Source organism: Ixodes scapularis, unplaced genomic scaffold, assembly GCF_016920785.2.
Source record: "Ixodes scapularis isolate PalLabHiFi unplaced genomic scaffold, ASM1692078v2 PGA_scaffold2__306_contigs__length_199485367, whole genome shotgun sequence".
NCBI lineage: Eukaryota > Metazoa > Arthropoda > Arachnida > Ixodida > Ixodidae > Ixodes > Ixodes scapularis.
Window position 1 is genome coordinate 86972537 of NW_024609857.1, and position 23161 is coordinate 86995697.

The 23161-nt window shown below is 46.1% G+C and overlaps 1 protein-coding gene across 1 annotated transcript in view; it reads left to right on the forward strand.

Annotated features, from left to right (window-relative positions):
• Positions 1–3607: 3607 nt before the first annotated feature.
• Positions 3608–23161, forward strand: part of LOC120847947 (adenylate cyclase type 7-like) — a gene marked incomplete at its 5' end in the record, with an annotated part of 96281 nt that continues 76727 nt past the window's right edge. Inside the window, one exon of the mRNA XM_040219892.3 lies at positions 3608–3744. Within this exon, the coding sequence (XP_040075826.3) occupies positions 3608–3744 (137 nt within the window). The remainder of the gene's footprint in view (positions 3745–23161) is intronic.

Here is a 23161-nt window from a genome sequence, read left to right on the forward strand (position 1 = left end):
TATTCACGAAACGAAATTATCGTAAGTTTTGCGCAGGTTACGACGGAATCCTACGACAGCTCCGAAGCTGTCTTACGCACTTCTTACGATCAAGTCAGCACGGCCGACAGCGTCGCTCAGTTACTTGGTCGCGACGACCAACGGACGTTTATTTTTGTACGTGCTCTTCTCACGCGTCCCGACTATAAGCAGCAAGAAAAAAAGTAAAAAGTACTTGAAATAGACCACAACGAACAAGAACGCTAGATCCACAAACACCCGGGAAATTCTCCAACGGCCACGATTCCACTGACCCCGACCAAGCGAGCTCGGCAGATAGGCCTAGCAGGCACTCCGACTCGGCGCAGCGGTGCTCCGACGGTCCTTGGCCAATACCGTCTGCCCACGACCGGCTGGCGTGCTGAATGGAATATGTCCGCGCGACCCTTGTGAACCCTTCCCGTATTATACTTTGATCGCTGACCTCAATTTTAGATTAAGAGGTCAATCTCTTCCTCTTGTCATCTCCTTGTTTTCCGAAGCAGCGGTGACTCTCGCCGGTGAAAAAGTGGTGAATCTCCGACAGACGCAGGAAAGGTAAAGCAGCCATCGCTTTGACTAGCAGACGTAAAGCAGACGACGTTAACTGCGCCAACCCGCCGACGCCGTTAAAGTGTGAGGAGTCTCGCCGCGCACGAAAGAAGGGAAAAGTATTTGGGAGGGAACTTGCGGACGCTCACCCCCTCTCGGTTCTTAGCAAACAAACCCCGGCGCCTCGGGACACCTCGCCAGTCCTCTGACTTCCCTCCTTCATGCGCGTCTGCTAGTTGTTAGACAAAAACAACGTACCGCTCGAGTTATTTCGTCTGCCCTCTCTGAAAGGCGAAGTCGAGCTCGCTCTTAAAGACCTGCACTTCCGAAAGTCGCAGGAAAGGTAAGACATACGCAGACGACGTTGCAAAGGAGCAGACGACGCTGAGATAGGGGGTCGCGATCAGCCAATCAGGGCTCGGCGTTCTGACGTCACCGCTACTTCCTTTCTCATGCGCAGAAGACGAAAATGAGCCCACTTGCGAGGCGTATAAGACACGTATACCCTTTTGCCAACCAACTTACCACCCTAATTAAAGAGGATGCCAGCACTCAAAATCTAGCATGCTACTGCTTATTTGCCACAACCTGTCGTGAACGCATTCTACCTAGACATAACATAACCTGACCAAAACTAGACTTAACAAAGCCCAATCAAAGCTGATATAACCTGAACAAAGCCTAACCCAAGGCATCAAAGTAAACTAGTGTTCGTCAATCGGGGCCTTATGCTGGTTTTTTCTGCACATGTGCTCACCTATTTTTGGCACGAAGGTTCATTGTTACCAAGATGTTTGAGTTGAAGCAGTTACTAGTATATCAGCAAACGCTTCTCTGAAATGTCAATTCATTTTGAAAATAAAGCTTCAGCCTTGATGTGTTAGAGGGCCCTCTGTGCCGTTCGAACACATTCAGCCCATCAAACTCCTTAACCCTTCAAACCCTTTGAACCCTTCGAACCACATCAACTTTTCAGACCCCTCATCCTTTTACAGCCATTCAGCCTTTTAGAGCACCTCAGCCCTTCAACCCTTTGTACACCCAAGCAACTGTAAACCATAGGCAAAAAATGCAACTTAAACGTTATTGGAATTATATTTTAGACATTGAGTTGGACTTGCACGTTATAACTCAAACAGACGACAAGAAGTAACATGTAATTAAACCCGAGCGCAAGCGGCTGTAGACAGAAGCGATCTGACCAAATAGCGACAACCAAGTTCTTTGTCGCATAAGATATTTTACAGCGGCTACTGTTACGGGTTCGTCCCTCAGGTTTTTCGACGGCGTGAGCGTAAATTAATACAGTTACCCTGCTAAATTTAGTGAAAAAATTAATGCCACGTGATCCGTGCGCTAGTTCAGTTAACTTACTAAACTTGGCGGGAAAATTGATGTCACGTGAGCTGACGTCACCGGACCTACAGACGAATTTAGGTTGCGAGCTAAATTTAGCGAAAAAACTTGCGTCACGTCACTTATGCACCAATTCGATTTCCCCGTTAAATTTGGCAAAAAAAAACCTTTCAGCCTTTTTACTCTGTTGAAGAAGGAAGACCAGCGAAGCTGTACTATGGTGGGAAAGAAGTAATGGCCGGCCGCAAGTCGGCAAGCCAGAGTGGAAATGTTCGAAAGGTTGCCGCGATCTATGAGCGACGGCGGTAACTAGACAACTGGCAAACCGGTTGTCTGGTTGCCACCGTCGCTCATAGATGCCGGTATCTGTCCAGAGTTCTGTGTCACTAGGTCATTTAAGGACGGGCACAATCCTGTGGAAACTAGCCCTTTCAGCTACACTGTAAAATTGATGTCACGTAACCTGACGTCACGGGAGCTCAAGACAAACAAATTTAGGTGCATTCATCGAAAAGTGAGAGTATCGTTTTTTCCACTATCGCACTGCCTACACATGTGTACCGTTTTATCAAAATTTCTTTGAAATACCTAAGAGTCTTGTAGTGACTGCTTACTTGTAAGAACACCTTCATCCTCAATTAACTTCATAAAATGCGGAATATTTGCTGCAATATGTGTTTATAAATAAAAAAGCAATAATCCCAGAACGCGGTCTTGCGTGGCTACTGAATTTAGCGTAAAATACCGAGCAGGCTCCACCCAAAATTTTGAGATAATCAGAAACAATGGGCATGTGCATTTGTTAAGTCTGAATGAAGAAAGAGGCACAGCTTCTGCGGCGCTTCGCTACAGACTACTTCCAGACGCGAGAGTATTTCTTGTCTTATATGAATGCTATACGGCTTCTGTGGAGGTTGCCAACTTCTCCTCTTTTTTTCGTTTTTTTTTTTTTTGTTTGCGATGGTTTAGTTGATGTAGACCACGCATGTTTTGCTTTCTACCTCCAGCCAAACATCGCTCTTTCTCCTCCAGTGTCTTCCTGGCACGTTAAGCACGGTGATAACTCAGCGCGTGGCCACTTCTGTTGGGTCATCTCCTCTTCAGTTGGCTCTTCTTCTTGCTGGGGGCATTGTGAAGAAGGCGGCATATCCAGGGAACGCCTCGTCCCGGGACTCGCACATTTGCGCCGAGAGGAGGACGGAACGTGTACCTCACTCTTTCGAGGATGTTTTTCCGTTGTCCAACTGGGGTGTAGCAAGTGGGGTGACTTAATGAAATGCATTCACCAATCCAGAAAAGGCACTTGATGGGGTGCGCTTCACTGCCTTGCATCGGCGTGCTCGGAGAAGCAGCTGTCGCGCATCTCGGTTAGCGAGGTAGGCTCAGACGTCTGGGCTGAATGTTTGATTGTGAAATAATAATCTTAAAACTGAAAGGGTGACCGCCTTGACGGCATCAATCAATCGTGAAATAAGAGTGTCGATAATCTGACGCGGTAGCTTCAAATAGCGACTCTAGAAAACAGGTAAAATGTACAGCATTGTCCTAGCGTCTCACTGAGTTAATTTGTTTTGAGATGCCATTATTTTGCATAAAATATATAAATTGAGTTATATGCATAAAATGTATAAATTGAGTTATATATATGCCCATACACCTGAATGTGACCTTTTGACGTTGTATTGTGCAGGAAAACCACTGCATGCGGATCAAGATCCTCGGCGACTGCTACTACTGCGTGTCCGGGCTTCCGGTGTCCAGACCCAGCCACGCCTACAACTGCGTTCGAATGGGGCTCCAGATGATCGAGGCCATACGGTGAGGCCAGGAACTGTTTTCTACAGGAAAGTTGTCATACACTCAGCTGGGCAGTCAATTCGGAGACTGATCTCCTCTAAAGCTTGGCATAACTTGTGGCAATTTTTTAATAGAATTGCGTAAAAACTGACAAACAGGCGCCCATTCAGCGGATAACCCAAGTAAGGAAAATCGTTATTTGATAAGGTAACGCCTCTTACGGTAACTTTAGATTGCAAGTCGTAAACCCTCGGAATGGTAACAAAAATAAAATAAAACTAGGAGATAAAGAATTTGTTTCAACTAAGACTCTTAGAGAGAGCTCATGTATACCAAGCAAGGACATTGTGTGTAGTCCAAGAATTAAAACCTAATCTAACGGTCAGCAAAAATCTATTTATTAACGTATCTGCGGCGATTTATTACAAACGTGCGGCTAGGTGGTGTGAGCTTGGAGTGAAAATAATAAGGAATGATGTTACCTGGTTAAAAAGAAAAAACATGTTCCGGGTAATCCACGACAAACATTTCAAAAGATAGTGACATAACGGGGCTCGCTGACTAGTATGCGCGGCCGACAGATGGCGCAACATGAAACACGAGATAATGAGGCTGCCCGACCAATCTTCTCCGCACAAAAACTTAACGCCCCTGAGAAATTTAAGGGTTGTCTTGTTATTCAGATTATTTAAATAAAAGTTATCACATCTTGAAAATTGCATTTAACAGAGAGGCACCCGCCCTTAAGGAAAAGTTGTAAAAATTTCGGAGTGCGCCCTTTACGCTTCCGACATCTGCCAGCAGCGTTTCAAGGACGGCACGGACCGTCTGCGAATTGTCGTAGCAAATTTTGCAGCACAGATTCTTCTGTTTCCTTTTTTTTCGGACTAGGTAAGATCATCCGTACTTATTTTTACTGCAATCTTCCGCCACCTAGCATTCCCTCTGTATTAAACTGCAGCGATAGCCATTTCCGGTCGAGGTGCACGACGTAGTGCGTATAGCTTTACTCTTAATGTAAAGCGGAATGTCAGTTTGCGACACCCGCCCCCTCCGATCACGGCCCAACCGGCGGCATCAATGCCGGACAGCTTACGTCATCTCATCTTGTTGTTACACCACTGATACGCGAACACACGGTCACATTGGCGACAATTCCAGTCTTCTGTTCACAACGCAAATCACTACCATCGTTATGTTGCTGCTATGTTGCTGACACGCAGAAATGCAGAACCACTTTGACTGCCGGTTGGCACTCGGCATCAGAAAACAGAACTGAAGTGAGCACAGAAGGCACCCAGGCACCTGGCAGCGAAACCCGCCTGCCTTGGGCGGAGTTTCCGCGATTTCCATAACGTAGTCAACATTGACACATTGTTCCGTGTGGGTTCCGCAATCCGCCGACGGTCATCTTAGCCCAGTGTACTTTGCGCTGCTGGCACCGTTCCGGAACTTCGCTGTTCCCCAATAAAGATGATTTTTTACTTTCTATTGAAAACGTGTTGACTTCTTGTCGACTTTTATTACTTTCTTTTGACTTTGACTTTCAGTTGACATGATCAACAGAAAGTTTGTTTACTTTGTGCTGAAACTTTTCTGATGATTTTCTTCAGTCTGAGTCAAAAGGAAAGCTGTTGACTTTCTATTAACTTTTGTTAATTTTTTCTGCTGACTTCTGTTGACAGTGTCATCAGAATGACTGCAGACGTTCTGTTTACTTCGTGTTGAAAATGTTCAGGCGGCTCTCTGTAGCCTGTGTCAATTGAAAAGCTACAGACTTTCTGTTGATTTTTTATTGAACATTGTACACCTCGACTGTAGATATCAAAAATCACTAAGTTTCTCAATAGTCTCTGACAAGGTGAGAAAGGTAGGAAACATCTTCAGTTGTTCAACCTCCAGCGCTAGCCTACTACCCTTGACAACGCTTCGGCGTTCGTGCACCTCGATCGCGCACGTGCAGTCAAAACACGACGCAAGGCATGGGGCGCGTGCTGGATGCCAGGCATTCGGAAGACACGCACTGCCGTTCTCACTTTTAAGTGACTTTAGTGACTTTAACGGCCATATTAAATAGCCAACTAGTAAAGAAAAGCAAAATAACTATTTCAAAGTGGAGAAATTGCCTTGACTTGCTTCATCCTGACTGGTGCTATACAGAGAAGCGATAACATTTCTCCTAGGTGCCGTTTTTGTAGATGTTGTTTTAGCGACTGGCGCCGAATTATTATTTCTTGTATCAATGTTTTTTAGTAAGAGGTATTATCCACGAACTTCGGAACACTGTTTTCCTTTTGACAGACTCCTGAGGAGAAGATGGAATACTTGGAACCTTAATAAGGGCTGAGGTGGTCACCAGCTAAATGATTACCTTCAATATGTAGGCTATATAAGGCTCTGGAGCAGTCAACGGAACTCTGATGAAGGTGTTCAGTGCTTCATGGTGTTTGTGTTTGTATTCGTTTCTAATGTGCGTTTGTGGGATGTATGTAGTAGTGGCTTTAGATACCACAAAAACACCATTTACTAAGAAAAATAAATAATTCCCGTTTCTTTACGTTATTTGGCTGCAGTCGATTTGGAGCAGAGTGGATAGAAATAGTAAGGGGGGGGGGGGGGGGGGGGGGCTTCCAAAACTTGGTTGAATGAATAGCTAAGCTGTAAAAAGAATTTCTTTTTACACGGCTGTAGTCTTTCAATCGAAAAGCTGCAGAAAAAGCATCTTGGAGGCGACGGAAAGTCTGTTGACTTTTTTATTACAAAGTGGGCCAATATTCAAACGAAAGTCAACAGAAAAGCTAGAGAAATTCAGATGAAAAGCTATTGACATTTTATATCTTCTGGTGACTTTTTTCAACAACATTTAAACAGAAAAACAAAACAGTTTTTAAGGGTTTCTAGCGGCTTCGTTTTCTCGTTTGAAAAAATTAATGATAAAAACGACAATGCAACCGAAATTTTTTGCACGTTTAAACTGGGAGACGGAAATACAGTCTGCTTTCGCTGCCGCTGAAACTCAATCAACTCATCAACATTTATTAAACAACTCGCGCGACGTGCTCGAAATACGAAACCGAAAGTCAGGCACGTAGCCAGGATTTTGTTTCGGGGGGGGGGGGGGGGGGGGGGGGGGGGCGGAAGCGGGGGGGGGGGGGGGGGGGGGGGGCCCAATGAGCCCCCCCCCCCCCACCCCCCCCCCCCCCTGGCTACGTGCCTGCCGAAAGAAGATAAGGCGGAAGGGCGGTAACTTTCTGGCCGTCTTCCGGAAAAGGGAGAAAAACGTTTCGTTCCTCCCCTCTTCTTGTGTCCGCTCGGGAGCACGCCGGTAGAAGGGAGGAAAACGCACCCATTGCTACTTTCTTCGTTTATTTCTTCTTAGAGTGTGGGTTTCCGTCTACCAGCCTGGACCTGACGAAGCGGCAGCTGTGAATTCGGGCGATCCGGTGAAACAATGTGGACGGCTCTTAAAGGCTGCCTTTAAAGCACTTCCGTGAGTGCAGTTGCCACTTCAAGAAAGGTTCATGCTTTTGTTCCTTTATTTGTTATTGGTGTGGAGATACAAGTCAGCAGATTGATTGTGTATGCTGTCGTGTCGCTTATGTGCCTCACAAAGCGAAGGCCTCGGAGTTCGCGTTTGTTTGATGGCGCGTCCCTTACAAAAATTTTTAATGAATTTCATTTGACAGTTTATGGAGCCTACTCATTACATCTTTTCGAGTCTCAATAGAAATGCAAACGAGTTTTGTAACGAGTCCGTAAGGAGTTTACGAAAACTATTGGCCACCGCGTTCCAATTGATGTTTCGACAAAGCTACCGCATAAAGTTTCCAATGCATTTCATATGAATATAATTTGAAAGTCTATTGACACCGTTTTGAGTCTGTGTTGAAAAACAATTGATTTTTTGTAACGAGTCCCTAAGGAGTTTACGAAAACTATTGGCCACCGCGTTTCAATTACGGTTTTGCCGTGCCACCTCATAAGAATTTCTAATAGATCTCATTTGAAAGTCTAGATACACTGCTTTGAGTCTCTGTTGAAAATCAAATGTTTTTTTCTACCACGTTGTGCTTGAGGTTTTGACGTGCCATCTCATTAGGTATATTGCCGCGCGCAGGGCTGAGAAAGCAACGCTCGGTCACGGACCCCCAGAAAGTTCTCGTCTATTCATGTACCGCACGTAACTTCTATCATTTATTCCTGCTTTTGTTTTTTTCGCCGAATCTTCGAGATGGTGACACACTCTAGATAAGGGGCCGCCCGCTACCTTGTCGAGTCAGTTTCGCTTCAGCGTTCGACTCTGCTGCCACGCCGACTTCGACGCCCGCGACGATCTATTATTATCTTTTGTACTCTTTTATTTTTGGCACAAGTTCGCCACATTAAACGTTTATTTCTTCCTGTTTATTTGTTATTTTTGGTCACCACCCGTGACAATATTCCGACGAGTCGGAATATACCAAATGAGATGGCCCATCAGAACCTGAATTGCAACGCTGTAGAAAATAACATTTGATTTTCAACAGAGACTCCAAGCAGTGTATCTAGACTTTCAAATGAAATGTATTAGAAATTATACTCCTAGTATGGGTTTCTAGATAGACGGCTCTAAGGGGGAAGACGGCAATAGGTTGCATAACATGTGGTCCGGATCTAACCGTTGTTTTGAGGGAAGGGGAAAGTGAGTGCAAGTGTTTTACTTATATGTATGCCTATATACGCATGCAAGGTTTGGAAAATGCCTGCATAAAACCGTGGAAAGGAGTAACAACTGGTGTATTAAAAATGCAAAATTTGAGTATACGGTACACTGCCTTCGTGTTCATGGGGGACCTTGTACTGCCTTCGTGTCCATGGGAGACCTTGTACTGCCTTCGTGTCCATGGGAGACCTTGTACTGCCTTCGTGTCCATGGGAGACCTTGTACTGCCTTCATGTCCATGGGAGACCTTGTACTGGTAACCTATAAAGAAAAAAGATGCACAGTTAAACATTGACCTGCTTATCTAAACTTCAATGTCTGCGCAAGGTATCCTGTTCACAGCGCAGCACTACCTCAGCGCTGAATCAGTATTACAAACCGGGACATCAGTCCTTTATGAAAGGAGGACCCTCAGAACACACGATACAGGCCATGGAAGTAGCAGTGACTCGTTGCCTTAACAGGACTGAGTTAGCGCTGCACTGTATGTGTGAACCAGCCTTAAATGCAGAAAGTCACATTCAAAATTCCTACATTTTTGCTCACCCAGGCACTTAATTTACACACTACCTTGATAGTTTAATGAGTGGCACTAATAACACTGTCAGGGGCACCATAATGCAAAAGTATATTTTACCCCCGAGTCTGCGAGAATCAATCGCTCACTGTTTTGCCGCCGCATTGCACTCTTTTTTATTTCGGCTTTTGAAAAGGTCTACCAAAGATAAGCCAGCAGATGTTGCCGCTTATGAAGTTGAACAAATTCGAACATAGAGAAGCTAAGACTTATAAGCATCTCGCAGAATTAATATGGCAATTCGAGCCAATTGATCCATGATCGTAGACAAGCGCCGCAAAAAATACATGGACAATAAATGGTGGTAAACACTGGCGCCAGTGTTTTATGCCCACAATTGTTGTCCCTGTGTATTTTTATTTACTTCTTTGTGTTTGTTTGCTATCTTGAAGAAGTATTTTTAATCACAACGGACACGAAGGAAAGGGTAATAGGGTTCTATGCGGATCATAAAGCCATGCTCCGAATGGGTGAGTGTCAGCTGCAGCTTTCACAACAGTGGCGGATCCAAAGGGGGGGGGGGGGGGGGGGGGGGGGCCCATACAAAGTTGACCCCCCTCGCTCCCCCCTTCTTGGAGGGCAATTTGATATGAGTGGACCCCCCTTGCACAAGAAAGAATGGGAGAATAGTATCCTTAAAAATTTTCCGCCCACACCAAAACGGGGGTCTGGATTCGCCACACTAAGTTTGAATTATTGGGAGGATCGAGACATCAGAGGCCGAATTCAAAAAGCAAACTTACGATAAAAACTTGCGTATGACAAAACCCAAGAAGAAATCCTTATTAACAAAACAAGATTGTCGCAACTTTTGTGTGACTTACAACGGAATATTACGACATTATCCAAAGTGTCTCACAAACTTTTTAGGGCAAACATGGCAGCACATCACTTGGCTATTTCGCCGCGACCAGCAATGAATATAGAAGCGTGGACAAGAGGCATGTGTTTTGCGCACTGTTCACATGCATCCCTACTTGAAGCAGCCTAAGGACAATGCTAAACTACACAGGGAGGATTCAGCCGACGAGTCTGCCGAGCTGTCCATCCTGCCCGTTAGAGCTAACGAGGTGCAGGACTGCGATCAACGGCGAGATGCGCCAATGAATCAACGAAAGAAAATGCCACACAAATCTTCAGTGCACCCAAAAGGATCCTTCACCTATGAATGGCGTGAACCTGATTTTTTGATCACTAGCGCCCTCTCATACTTCAGTAGTGATTTTCAAAGTGGTGAGCAGCTGTGCGACTCTACCACACTGAAAGGCACATTCCTGACTGGATGTGCCTTTTTAATGCGAAAGCATTATATGTCCACGGAGCGGAAAATCCGAGTTGTACCAAACGTTAACAGAGGAATAAAAGAAAGAATAAAATGTGCTTCCACGGCTAAGATTTGAACCCAGTGCTGCTGTGTGAGAGCCGGGCATGCCAGCTGCTCTGCTATCTCAGCCGCTTCGGAATGCGACATTACTCTCCCCTCAAAAAGAAGCTTGTCCCATTACAGCAAAAGACGGCATGTCTTTACCCGCTCTTCGTCCCTGTTTATCCGAGGCTGTTTTTTCATCATGTTTGACGGCATCGGCGTTGATGTGCCCGAAAGATGGTCATAAAAATATGTCCTCGGTTCGATGACATCACACTCCACGTGACGACATGACGTACCATGATGTGTGACGCCGCATGATGTAATGTAAAACAAATATTAGAGGGGCACTTAGGTATCCCTACGTGGATTGAATGCGAAAGCATTGCCATTCCTAACAATAGAGGGGAAAAAGAAGGAAGTGTCGTTAGAAATGGCAATGCTTTCGCTTTCAATCCACAAAGGGATACCTAAGTGCCCCTAATATTTTGTGTGGAGTAGAGCTCAAATAAACGCCGTACGGTGCAGTATATCCACGATTAAGTTGCTGCTAGTCGTGAGGCTTAATGTTTTGCACCAACAATACCATAGTTTTTCCTCGGTTGCGACGAAGCGCCGCTGCGCTACGAACTTGCTAGAAATTTCTGCATATGCGACCGCTTTCTTCTGGAAACCTATGGTGACCTGCCACTCACTTTTGGCCAAAGAACAGTGAAAATACCAGATGTGAAAACAGCCATAACAAGCATTAAAGAAATCAAGATGGGGGTCATAGCATTAGCTTCCTAACGTGGCGAGACTAGCACAGAATTTCTGTTACTCGCCGTTTATAAGACAGGAGTCGACTTTTTCCGGTCTGATCTTGAAAACAAAGTTTGGTTCGGTTAATTTTGTAGCAGAAGGCCCGTGCTTTCCCATTTGTAGGGTCATTTTCTCGGTTCAAAATATGACACCGAGTCCTTCCCATAAAAATGCATGGGTACCCGCTAGGACTCTTCGCAATGATTAAATTAACTGAGGTGATGCTATACTCTGTTGCCACTCTAGAATAGCAAAGCCCCTACCACAAAGCCCTTCACTCTTTTTAATAAGCACACACTAGAGAGGAGGAAAGCCAAGAGGACACCGCCAATCATGGCGAGCAAAGGGAATTGTGGGAAGGGCTTGTGCTATTCTATAGTTGCAACGGACTATAACAAAAGTTTACAGTACCATGAAAACAAAAAGACCAAGTATGCACAGAAATTTGCAGGAAGTGTAGCAGGGAAAGAATAGAAAAAACTGCAGCTGCAATATTTACCCTTTAAATTTCCCTCGACAGCAGAGCAGAGACGACATGCTGGTCGTCAGAGCCTGGAGGGCCACCCCCTTGTACTGGGAGCACATGTAGTCTGAAACAAACAACAAACAAAAAATTAAATGCATGGACAATCCGCACATGCTGTTATTTCGCTTCATTGGCCGCTTCAGAGAAAGCAAGCATGCACACCGTTGTCCAAACATGTCAACTGCTAGCTGAATCTTCCTGCCGCCAGAATTAAGATATTGCTTGCGCTATAAAAAGACACCCGGCCCAAATATTTAGGAAGTATACTAGTGGGATAATTTCTAACTTACCATAATTATTTTCGGCACCCTGAAGGCGTTGCTTCAGGATTCAGTTTTCATATTGGATCCACCTCACCCTCACAGCTGCAACCACACTGAAATGTTTGCAAAGTTTCAGGCAGGGTAATAAACGTCTGCAGTTTCTCTCGAACACCGCTGTCACAAATTTTGTCTTTTTTGTCATTTTGTTCTGTTTAAGGGTGGTTTGGGGGAGGGTCAATTGCGATTCTCGCACATGTTTACCTGAGCGCCAAAGGCATGAGCTCGGATGAGACTATACTCCCTTTCAAACTTAGGGTGCAACGCTGTCAAAGCTACTGGCGCGAGCGTGGGGCTTGATCTCGTTGATCATTTGCACGCCTTCTCGCGCAAGCAAAACCGTAGATAAAGCCACGCACCCGCGCCAGTAGCTTTGACAGCGTTGCACGCTAAGTATGCAACAGAGTATAATGCCGGCCGAACTTCAAACCAATGGGAAGAGGAAGACAAGAAGAAGGAAGTGGGACTTGGAGCGTTTCAGGTTGACCAACCACGAACCTGTGCACAACCGCATAGGTCATTCAACACACGACCCATAGCACTTAAACACTGTGTCAAACTGCATTTTGAAGTCAGTCCCAGTTCCAACGGTGTATGAATAAAGGCATCCATTTCGTGGCATGCCTTGAAATGAATCGAAGTGACGCAAGCTGGGAACACACTGCTGCTGCTTCATTTGGAAATAACTGCGGCCCTCGGCTTTATCACATCACAATTGCAAAATGAAAGAGAAAAAAAAGGCAAAAGGAACAACTGCTTTATCAATCTAACCGACAAATGTAAACCCAGTTCAATTCTAGAAAGCCAGGGGACCGAAGTTTGTCCTAACAGTACAATCCAGTTCGATTCCATAACTTCAAAACAAAAGATGGATATCCTCTTCAACCATTTTCACTGAAAAGGAATATTGGCTCTGCATGAAGCGGATTCCAAGGAAGTCTAACTTCTGAAATGTAATGAAGTATTATCAATGTAATCAATTTATAGTTGAATGACATCAGTACACTGCTAAACCAATAAGACATTTTCTAAAGCAACGGAGTGAAAGTAGCATTAGGAATTCAATACATGCTCTGTTGACATAAGCTACAATTTCTTGGACCATACACAGAATGAGTGGCAACTTTTCATTATGCTACACATAGAAGCAAACATTGGGACAAATAAAGCAAACCCAACTAGTTAAAAAAAGAAAAAAAAAATTCTAGCTTAACGAGAAAACGTGTGCCGAGAAAATAGGGAGTTTTAGAATATCGGGCGCTACTTTACCGCGCGTTACGGACGGTAAAATAGCAAGGATTGTGGCGAAGAGTTTTAGAATAGCGTTTCTCTGCCGAAACCCCCAAAACGCAAGCATCTTGCGCTTAAAACGCCACCAAGATGTCGCGACACCTTTTATTTGGAATTTAGAACGTTTAATCTTGAAAATTAAACAAGCTTTTTGTCCAAAGTAACATTTTTATAGTTGTTTTATACTCAATGCCGCATGTTTTGTTTTTGTCAATGCCAAGCTGCTCTGTTGTACCAGAGCATTGAAGGACTCTGGTTGTACTTACGAAGCCCAGACGATCCGCTACCCAGGCATGCTTAGATGGGGACGCACTCACTTGATCGAATGACGTTTTAGCGAACGCCCACGTTTCATCGAACGACACTTTAGCGAATAGTCGGACGCCGCGAAGCGGCGTTTTCGGGTGGGCCAAATGAGTTCATATTTTTGTAATGAGTTGCCGCAGACTGTCGCCGCGAAGCGGCGTAAAGCGCAGCGCGACGGATGGGTTAACGCGCGCCTTTGTTATTCGCTAAGAGTAAAGCTATACGCACTCCGGAGTGCGCTTCGCGCGGAAATGGCTATACGCACTCCTCCGAGAGATCATGCCGCTCGGGCCACCCTTTTCGAACGGCGCGTGAATCACTGGGGCGCTCGTTAACACAGCCCCCCGCCTGCGTTCACGCCGCTTCGCGGCGACAGTGTCGGCTGCTAATTACAAAGCGTAACCAGTACACGCCGCTTCGCGGCGTTCAGCCGGCAATCCAATCCCCGCTGTCCCCGATAGCACCTCAGGAAAGGGAGTCCGATACCATTTAGTTCTGCGAAGTTTCTCGACAACATTCGATTTTTTTTTGTTTTTTTTTTTTTTTTTTTTCATTGTTTATCGCAAAAAAGGAAATGTCGTAAATATCGCCAAATGCCTCGACAAAACAAAATGTTTGAGAAAAAAAAAAAGTAGGCCCACCGCGGATTGAACCCGCGTCCACTTGCGTATGAAGCGGACACCTGACCCCTATGCCATGGCACCGCTTAGGAAACGCGTTGTGTCCACTCTTTTTATACGAGAAAAGCGGAGTGCGTATAGCCATTTCCGTCCGAAGCGCACTCCGGAGTGCGTATACGCCTCGCAAGTGGGCTCATTTTCGTCTTCTGAGCATAAGAAAGGAAGTAGCGGTGACGTCAGAACGCCGAGCCCTGATTGGCTGATCGCGACCCCCTATCTGAGCGTCGTCTGCTCCTTGCAACGTCGTCTGCTCGCAACGTCGTCGGCGTCTGTCTTACCTTTCCTGCGACTTTCGGAAGTGCAGGTCTTTACGAGCGAGCTTGACTTCGCCTTTCAGAGAAGGCAGACGAAATAACTCGAGCGGTACGTTGTTTTTGTCTAAGAACTAGCAGACGCGCATCAAGGAGAGAAGTCAAAGGACTCTCTGGCAAGATCTCCCGAGGCGCCGAGGTTTGTTTGATAAGAACCGAGAGGTGGGCGGGTTCCACAAGTTCCCTCCCAAATAATTTTTCCCTCCTTTCGTGTGCGGCGAGACTCCTCACTCTTTAACGGCGTCGGCGGGATGGCGCAGTCAACGTCGTCTGCTTTACGTCTGCTAGTCAAAGCGATGGCTGCTTTACCTTTCCTGCGCCTGTCGGAGATTCACTGCTTTTTCACCGGCAAGAATCACCGCTGCCTCAGAAAACAAGGAGGTGACAAGAGGAAGAGATTGACCTCTTGATATGAAATTGAGGTCAGCGATCAAAGTATAATACGGGAATGGTTTACAATGGTCGCGCGGGCATATTCCATTCAGGACGCCAGCCGGTCGTGGGCAGACGGTCTTGGCCAAGGACCGTCCGAGCACCGCTGCGCCGAGTCGGTGTGCCTGCTATGTCTATCTGCCGAGCTCGCTTGGTCGGGGTCAGTGGAATCGTGGCCATTGGAGCATTTCCCGGTTGTTTGTGGATCCAGCGTTCTTGTTCGTCGTGGTTTATTTCAAGTACTTTTTACTTTTTTTCTTGCTGCTTTTAGTCGGGACGCGTGAGAAGAGCACGTACAAAAAAAACGTCCGTTGGTCGTCGCGACCAAGTAACTGAGCGACGCTGTCGGCCATGCTGATTTGATCGTAAGAGGTGCGTAAGACAGCTTCGGAGCTGTCGTAGGATTCCGTCGTAACCTACGCAAAACTTACGATAATTTCGTTTCGTGAATACGAATTGGTTCGTACGTTTTGTCTTACGCACATTTTTGGCGTAAGATCATTTTGTGAATCTGGCCTCCGCACTTTCAAAAGTCGCAGAAAAGGTAAGACAGACGCAGTCGACGTTGCGAGCAGACGACGTTGCAAAGGAGCAGACGACGCTCAGATAGGGGGTCGCGATCAGCCAATCAGGGCTCGGCGTTCTGACGTAACCGCTACTCCCTGCGCAAGAAGCAGACGAACTTGCCCTCCGCATAGCTTTACTCATTCGCTAAAATGACCATTCGCTCAAATGTCGCCGTTCGCTAAAATGTCATTCGCTCTTGTGATATGGACCCCTGAGCTGTGAATCCAGTGATCCGTGGCGTTTTGAAAACGCTTCGACCATACCGACCGCGGGCGCCGAGTGCGACTCACGCAGTTCCCGAGCGGGCGACGGCGTCGAAGACGCGATCAACGGAGATGTCGTGGGCGCCGCCTTTTGCGGTACCCACGCCATTATCGAGAAATAACGGGCCCCAAAGCTCGAGTCCGAAGCTTGTTTTGGGTCTCCGCATGCACATCAGCCACGAGATTACTCTAAAACTCCATAATGTTCACTTCTCGTTCAACGCGCACAATGCAAACAAAGAAGTATGCTTACCAACTGCGTTGAGTTGCTCGTTCTGTCGCGTCGTCGGTCTTCCGCGCTCTTCTTGAACATAATCATCACAAGAGAAACTTGACAGATAGATAAACTTGATTAAATTAGCACATTTCCATGTCTAAAGGCCATTTCCATCCCGCGACGCCCCAACGGTCGCAAAACTGGCAAAACCATGGCGGAAAAAGAAAAAAAAACAAAGAACTGGTGTCGCTACCGATGGGGCGTCGAAGACGCGATCCTTAAAATATTAAACCGAAACCATTAAAAGTTACAATACTGAAACCGAAACTGACCAAATCGCGGTAGAGGGGCGCTGTAAATAGGTCTGTTCACATGATGCATCGTGTTGGCGAATCTTGTGGCGCAAAACTAGGTTTCGGGAAACAGATTCCCCGTCTGAACTCGACCGAAAAAGTGGCGCGCCTCCGAAAAAAGTGGCGCGTGTTTTTCACTTCTGCAGCAATTTTTCGCTGAAACCTCACCGACGCCCGTCAATCACCCGAAGGAGAAACGCGGACGCTGCCAATGGCCGCTCGACTTCGCTATGACGTCTGACCTTCGAGGAGGAGCGAGCTTTTGGAGGAGTCTGATTTTTGGTCGATCCCGTATCCGAGCTTTGCCGAAAGAAAACAAACAAACATGGCGAGCGACAAGCCCCCTTATGCGACAAGCGAAGAAGCGGTGCGTACGGGCGACGAGTCTGGTCCTACTCGGTTGCAGGTGTGTGAATGGCGTCTACAGTACGGATTGGGGGCGCGGTGCAGATTCGTCAACAGTCGCGGCGGGTGCAAACACCGTATATAAACATGATGACTGGGGATAACGTTTTTTATTAGCGGTGTAAAAATGTCTAAAATGCTTCGAGATCATCTCGCGGTTTTTCCCGGGTTTGGCAGGACTAGTAAACCCAGTGAGCCGAATCTGACGATATTCATTGAGTGGCATTAATAAAACAGGCTGTCCCTTCACACTGTGCGTACTTCATATCATTTTGATGCGAAACGCTTGGTATTCCCGGTGCAGATGACAAGGTTTGGAGGAATTCTCGTGAGTCAATATGTCACAGGTTTCGCGCGTCAAACTCCACGTGTGAACAGGCCGATTTCGCGAAATCTTGGTTTCGCTAAGCTGTGGCGCGTTGAAGAGATACATCGTGTGAATAAGCCTTTAGGAGTAAAAGAGAGCGAATACAGTTATTATTTTAAGCACAGGAAATAAATCTGTATATCAGAACTAGCACTGACGCGCTATTTGTTTCGGGTGCAAGTAGGGAGTAGATTTATTGATTTTTTTTTTTTTTTGATAACACTCATTTCAATGTGTAATGAGTAAACTCAAAAGAATCGCTATTGATTGGGTAACGATAAACCTCACTTGAATTTGTAATGAGTAAACTCGAAAGAATTGATATTGATTGGGTAACGATAAACCTCACTTGAATTTGTAATGAGTAAATTAAAAAAAATAGATATGGAGTGGGTAATGATAAAACTCATTTAATGATGAGTTTCTTATGAGTTTCATTTGACTCTATAAAAACACATTAGAAGCTCAATTGAAACTCATTGTTCATTTTTGTAAGGGGCTTGAGTGGAGCACGTTTTTGCTTGCTAAAGTGACGGTCTCGCATTGCTACGCAAACCATTGGGCTAGTTGGTTGTTCATTCTTTAAGTTAGACGCGAAAAACAAGGACACAAGAAGATATGCCGACTGGACGATGCGTTGTCTGCTTTTTGGTTGTTATAAACATTGGGATCGCCCGCAGTCTCCAAATATTTATAAAGCATTCAGGGAAAGTGGTTATGCTACACAGTTTTTTTGCTACTTGCACACCCAGAAAGAGAAATGGTACCACGACCGCATCTGCTGGTCTTGTGTTTAAATAAGAAAGAGAAAACAATCGACTTGATGAGTTGTCTTCGTGTATGTATCGAACAAAGAAATTTGTTTGCAACATTGTCTTCAGGTGCGAGACTCAAACAGACTGGTGTGGCCGATTTTCTGCTTTTTCTTCCGGACCTAGTTACAGATAGCTGTAGCCTGAAGTGGGGCGACATCAATGCCGAGGTTCGCTCAGAAATTAGCGGGTGCCCGTATACATCTTAGATATTTACTCAAGGTATGTTTTGTTGGTGAATTTGACCTTATGGAAATTTCAAAGTGCTACTCCCTTCCAGTAAAAGAAAAAAAAAATTAGACCAACAAACTTGCCATGGTCAGCGTCGCTCGCAAACGACTTAGTAGTCCCAAACTCGTCCGCCGTTGACCCGGGCAAGTTTGTTGACCTCACATTTTACATGAATGGAGCAAAGCTTTCAAATTTCACAAGTTGACATCCACCACTAAAATACATCTTCAATAAAAAAAAAAAGACATTGATTTGTACAGGCGCCGAGTTTTTCGGGCGATTTCAAAGTGATCCTTCAAATTTATAAGAATACATCTGTTAAGTCAAAATGTTTGAGCAGGTCGAACAAATAGCCCGCAATTCAAAAAGCTCGAGGTACACCTAAGCATTTCTTATGAATTTTGAATGCTAAAGCACGCAAGCCGCTCGTCCGCTCCCCTTGTCGTCTGCTGCGTATTACTCGCGGTCAGCTTTCGTGGTAATGCAATCAATGCAAGGGGAGAGGGTGCACCACCCAGAGCCGTACATGTAGATAATTTGGCCATTCGTTGGGAAGTATAGGCGACAAATGAGGAGGCGCCATTGGCCGAAAGCAGGCTGGGCGTGTTCCAGGGCGTCTTCAGAAATTCGAATGTGACCAATCAGAAGCCGGAAATATTACTCTGGCGGTGGTCGCGAGAAACAGACCCGGTAAATGCATCGGAGTAACTCTCGGTGACTGAAAATCCCTTACAAAAAAATTTAACCAATTTTTAAAGAATTTCTAGACATAATTATGGCTAGAGAGCATAGATTTCCTAGAGAGAATATATCCACTTTTTTTAACCATTGTCTACAGATTATTGGCCGCTGGTTCCTACAGGTTTTGTGTAGACTTCAGTGTACCGATAATGTGGCGACTCTGTACAGCAAACATATAGACATTCTAGCAACACTCCTGTCCCATTTCTAGCGCCAATAATAGTTTCTAACGAATTGCTGTAGACAAGTGATAAACATTCTTGTTAAACGTTTATCAGGGCCGCATCTTGTGACAATAAAATCCTGTGACTATGTAGTTCACTTCAAGCCTGTTATAAAACGTTTTTTTATATATATACTACACACGAAAACTGCTCAGGACTCATATCAACAATTTTGTCACGTTTTCAGTGTGTATGGTCTAACAAGTCAGGTCTGTAGAAAATCTAGGAATATGGCGACGCAAAGTCTAACGACCGTTGGCGACAGATAGTTGGTAGGATTTCTGACGACTGGGCTCTGTAAACTCCTGTTGACAGGAAACCTGTAGAAACCTTGTAGAAAAATGGCGATAAGATAGGAAGTGGACAGGTCTCTTAAAAAATCGTTAAGATGTCTACAGACTGGCTCACATTTTCTTTTGTAGGGGATATGGTACACGTGATGTTTCAATCACGCTCATCCAAAATGATGGTGGAAGAGTGCGACTATCAGAACGATCGACATAATCCTTACGCCAAGCGCCGAGGGCCGGGAATCTGCCGTCCGAGCGGTCACACTCTGTCCGGGCAAAAAACAGAGCTGAGCGGCGCATTCGTTTCTTACATCTTTCTGCGTGATCATGATCGAAACATTACGTGCACCCTATTTTTGAACCACGAACAGTGACGACACTTCACTCTTACGCGCCTTATTAAGACCATATACGAACATATACCTTTGACCGGAACTGTTTCTCGCTACCACCGCTAGGGGATTTTTTTCGGCTTGTGGTTGGTCAGGAGAGCATGCCAAGCCCCCTTTCCGAGTCTGGTGCACGCCCTGGCTGTGCCCGCCCCCTCCCATTGACCAAACTCTCTCTACACACGGCTCTGGCACCAACCGCTGTACACGCGCTTTCCTTCTCTCTTCGGGTTGGCGCAGCGGCAAATGGGAGACCCGTCGACGCTCGCCAGCCAATGGAATCGAAGGCGAACCGCTCCTATTGGGATTGCGGCGGAAACTAGGAGCCGTTTTCGCGCTTCAGTCAGCTCGCTCCATGAGACCAGTTAATGCTTTCGCATTAAAACAGCTTGCCTTAACTGTAACCTGGTCTCTGATATTTTCTGAATTTACGGCCGGTACTGCATATAGAACATGAATCCTAGTTTAATGCAACCGTTTGCACTTTCTTATTGGTCGAAAAGAGCTTCAACTGTGCTGTCAGTCACAACGGCCGCCACGGCGTAGTCCGTCGTCCATTCTTTCGTAATAATGTACAAATGGACGAAGTGGTCCGTAGTCAACGCATTCATTGAAAACAAATGTACTCGTCAATCCCGCTAAATAAAATTAAAAAAAAAAGAGAAACGCTGACCGCATTTATTGACCGCATTCAGACAGCCAACATAGCACGGAGCGGTCAGAACCGGAAGCAAGGCAGGCCATCAGAAAGGTTTCTCTTGCTTGCCGATAGATGGCGCTACGAGGAGGCTCATTAAAACGCAGAAACATTTGTACGTAATGGACACACAGGCACTGGGGCACGGCAGCACGATCAGTAAAATGTTGTCGCTTCGTTTCCAAAAGTATGATACGTCGGCACTCACCTAAATATACATGGCGGTCACTGAACGGCTGCGCTCTGCTATCGTGCGGCCTAGAGCACTATATAGCTACTTCGGAGCCGAGGAGCTGAGTAGCGTAGAGTTCCTGTGTAGGCTCCTTACGGAAGCCAAAGTTGCGCGTCTGTTCTCCATGTGCCGCCGCGTCGCTAATCGCCGAGATCCGATCACGTGAGGAGCAGACTCAAATACCGTGCAGGAAAGTAGACAGTAGGGAGTTTTCGTAGATCGTTTTCGCCGTCCCGCAAGGCCCTCCGCAACCCGCTACGATAGCGGGAACTCCACAGTCAAGGCTATCGGCGCGCAGGCGCAGTAGCAACTTCTTCGTTGCGGAACGCTTAGCGGAGGGGGCAGCGCAATCTACGAAAACTCCCTGTTGCCTGCCTTGGCGTACGTTTACCTGCTTTTGAGCGCGCCACGCGCCTCGAACGCGCGGCGTCGCTATTCGCTGAATTCAATCACGTGAGGAGCAGACTCCGAATGCCGTGCAGGAAAGCCGGCTCTACGGGGATGAACGCGCAACTCTGGCTCCCGAGCGGAAAACGCCCATTGTCGCCTCCGAGTGGCGGATGTCAACGCCAGAGAGCGACGAGAAAAGCCCTAAGCCAGATGCGCAGGCAGATTAGTGAACGTGAACCTACCTGACTTGCTCCTCTTGGGTAATCTCCTCCTTCCCGCAAACTGCTGTCCTTAGGGAACTCCCTCTCTGCGCTGGACGCCGCGCTCCCTTCTGTCGCGCCAAGTAAACTTCGTGAGCTTCTCGTAAATTGGACACGGCCTTCGGGCTGGCTTGAACCATGAATAATCTGTCATTATTTGTGAGTTTCCTGCTGACGAAAAGGATAAAGTACAAAACGAGCATGTTGGTAAAAGTCTGAAAAGGATAGCGTTCGCGCTTTAAAACTAAAAAGCACGGCAATAGAGAAAAAAAAAAGTTAAATTTCAGTTTTTTTTTTTTTTACGTGGCGTCAAGCTTGGCCGATTAACCAGTTAAAAAATTAATCGCAATTAAAACGTTAGTCGATGAACTGGTAGGTTGATCGACCAATCGTTCACCCCTAAGTTTAATGCGATAGCCTTTGAGATTATTTGAACCTGTTCACACATCCGTCGAGCTCGGCGCTATTCTTAAGCTAGGCGCCAGTTTGGTGCCACTTCTTTTTAAACTCAATTGATGTATAACTGAAAAAAATACAGGTTTTCCTTCTTTATTTTGCGGGGAAGATCTTCCCGTTAAATTTAGCGTAAAAACGCTTAACGAGAAACTCCGGCATTGAACCACGACGGACTGATATGCATATCATCTAACGGTAACTTGAAGCAGTACCGTACATTTTAGGGGCATTTCTAATCTACCTTTTCCAAATATCAAAATTCACTGTGCTGCAAAAAGAAAGGCACTTTTTTCCAGCGTACTTATACAAGAACTTTTTTACAGAGCGGATGATCCGGCGAGAAGGCTTGAGTGAATCCACTCGCTTTATTTCTCGAGATGACTGCGCGTATAGTCGAATAACATATAACACGTAGATCGGGCATTTTCTACAGAATGAGAGGATGCTTCCAAGGTTTGAAACTTCACGAAATATATTTTGAACAGGATCTAGAAAGAGTCTAGTGCCTTCTCGCGCTTTTCATTCATTGTAGATGCCACTGACTTGGGTCACCTCCGCTGCTTTGCACTATGGCGCACCGTGCATTCACGAGGGCGCCCATCGAACCAGGTACCGCGAGGCAGCTATGCAGTCGCCTCGCCTCAGGCATGATCACATGGTCGTGCCGCCGCGGTGTCGATCGGGATCTCGAATTCGGCTCCCGACGTTCCGCTTTCTCCCCTAGCCACAGGATGGCGCTGCAGGCGCCCCATGGCGGGTGAGGAGTATAGACCTTTTCTGCAAGTGCGCCGCCATCTTGAATTGACGTCACTTTCAGTATGGGCGAAAACATTGTTTTGCCTTTGCCACGCCAATAGAAGGCATTTGGGATATAAGCGTAACCGTCACACTTTCTCGTTTTGCCTCCCCCTTATTTTTTTACTATTTGCAGGTTGAAACGTTGGATTATTTTTTCATCGCCCATACCGGATACGCCTATTAGGTTGCTGGGGACGAGAGTACACAGAAAAGGTCTATACTCGGGGACGAGGGGGCGAAAAGCCTCTTAGAACTACGAAAACTTTAGAACTACGAAAAACGAACACACTTGGCTGGGCCATCGAGCCCAGCCAAGTGTGTGGCGACCGGATCTAGGGTAATCGCGGGAACGAGGCCTGGGGGCCCTCTTTGTGTTTAGCTTCGGGCTTAACGTGCGTTTGTAAATATTTGCGTAATGTCGCGTGTATTTGTAGC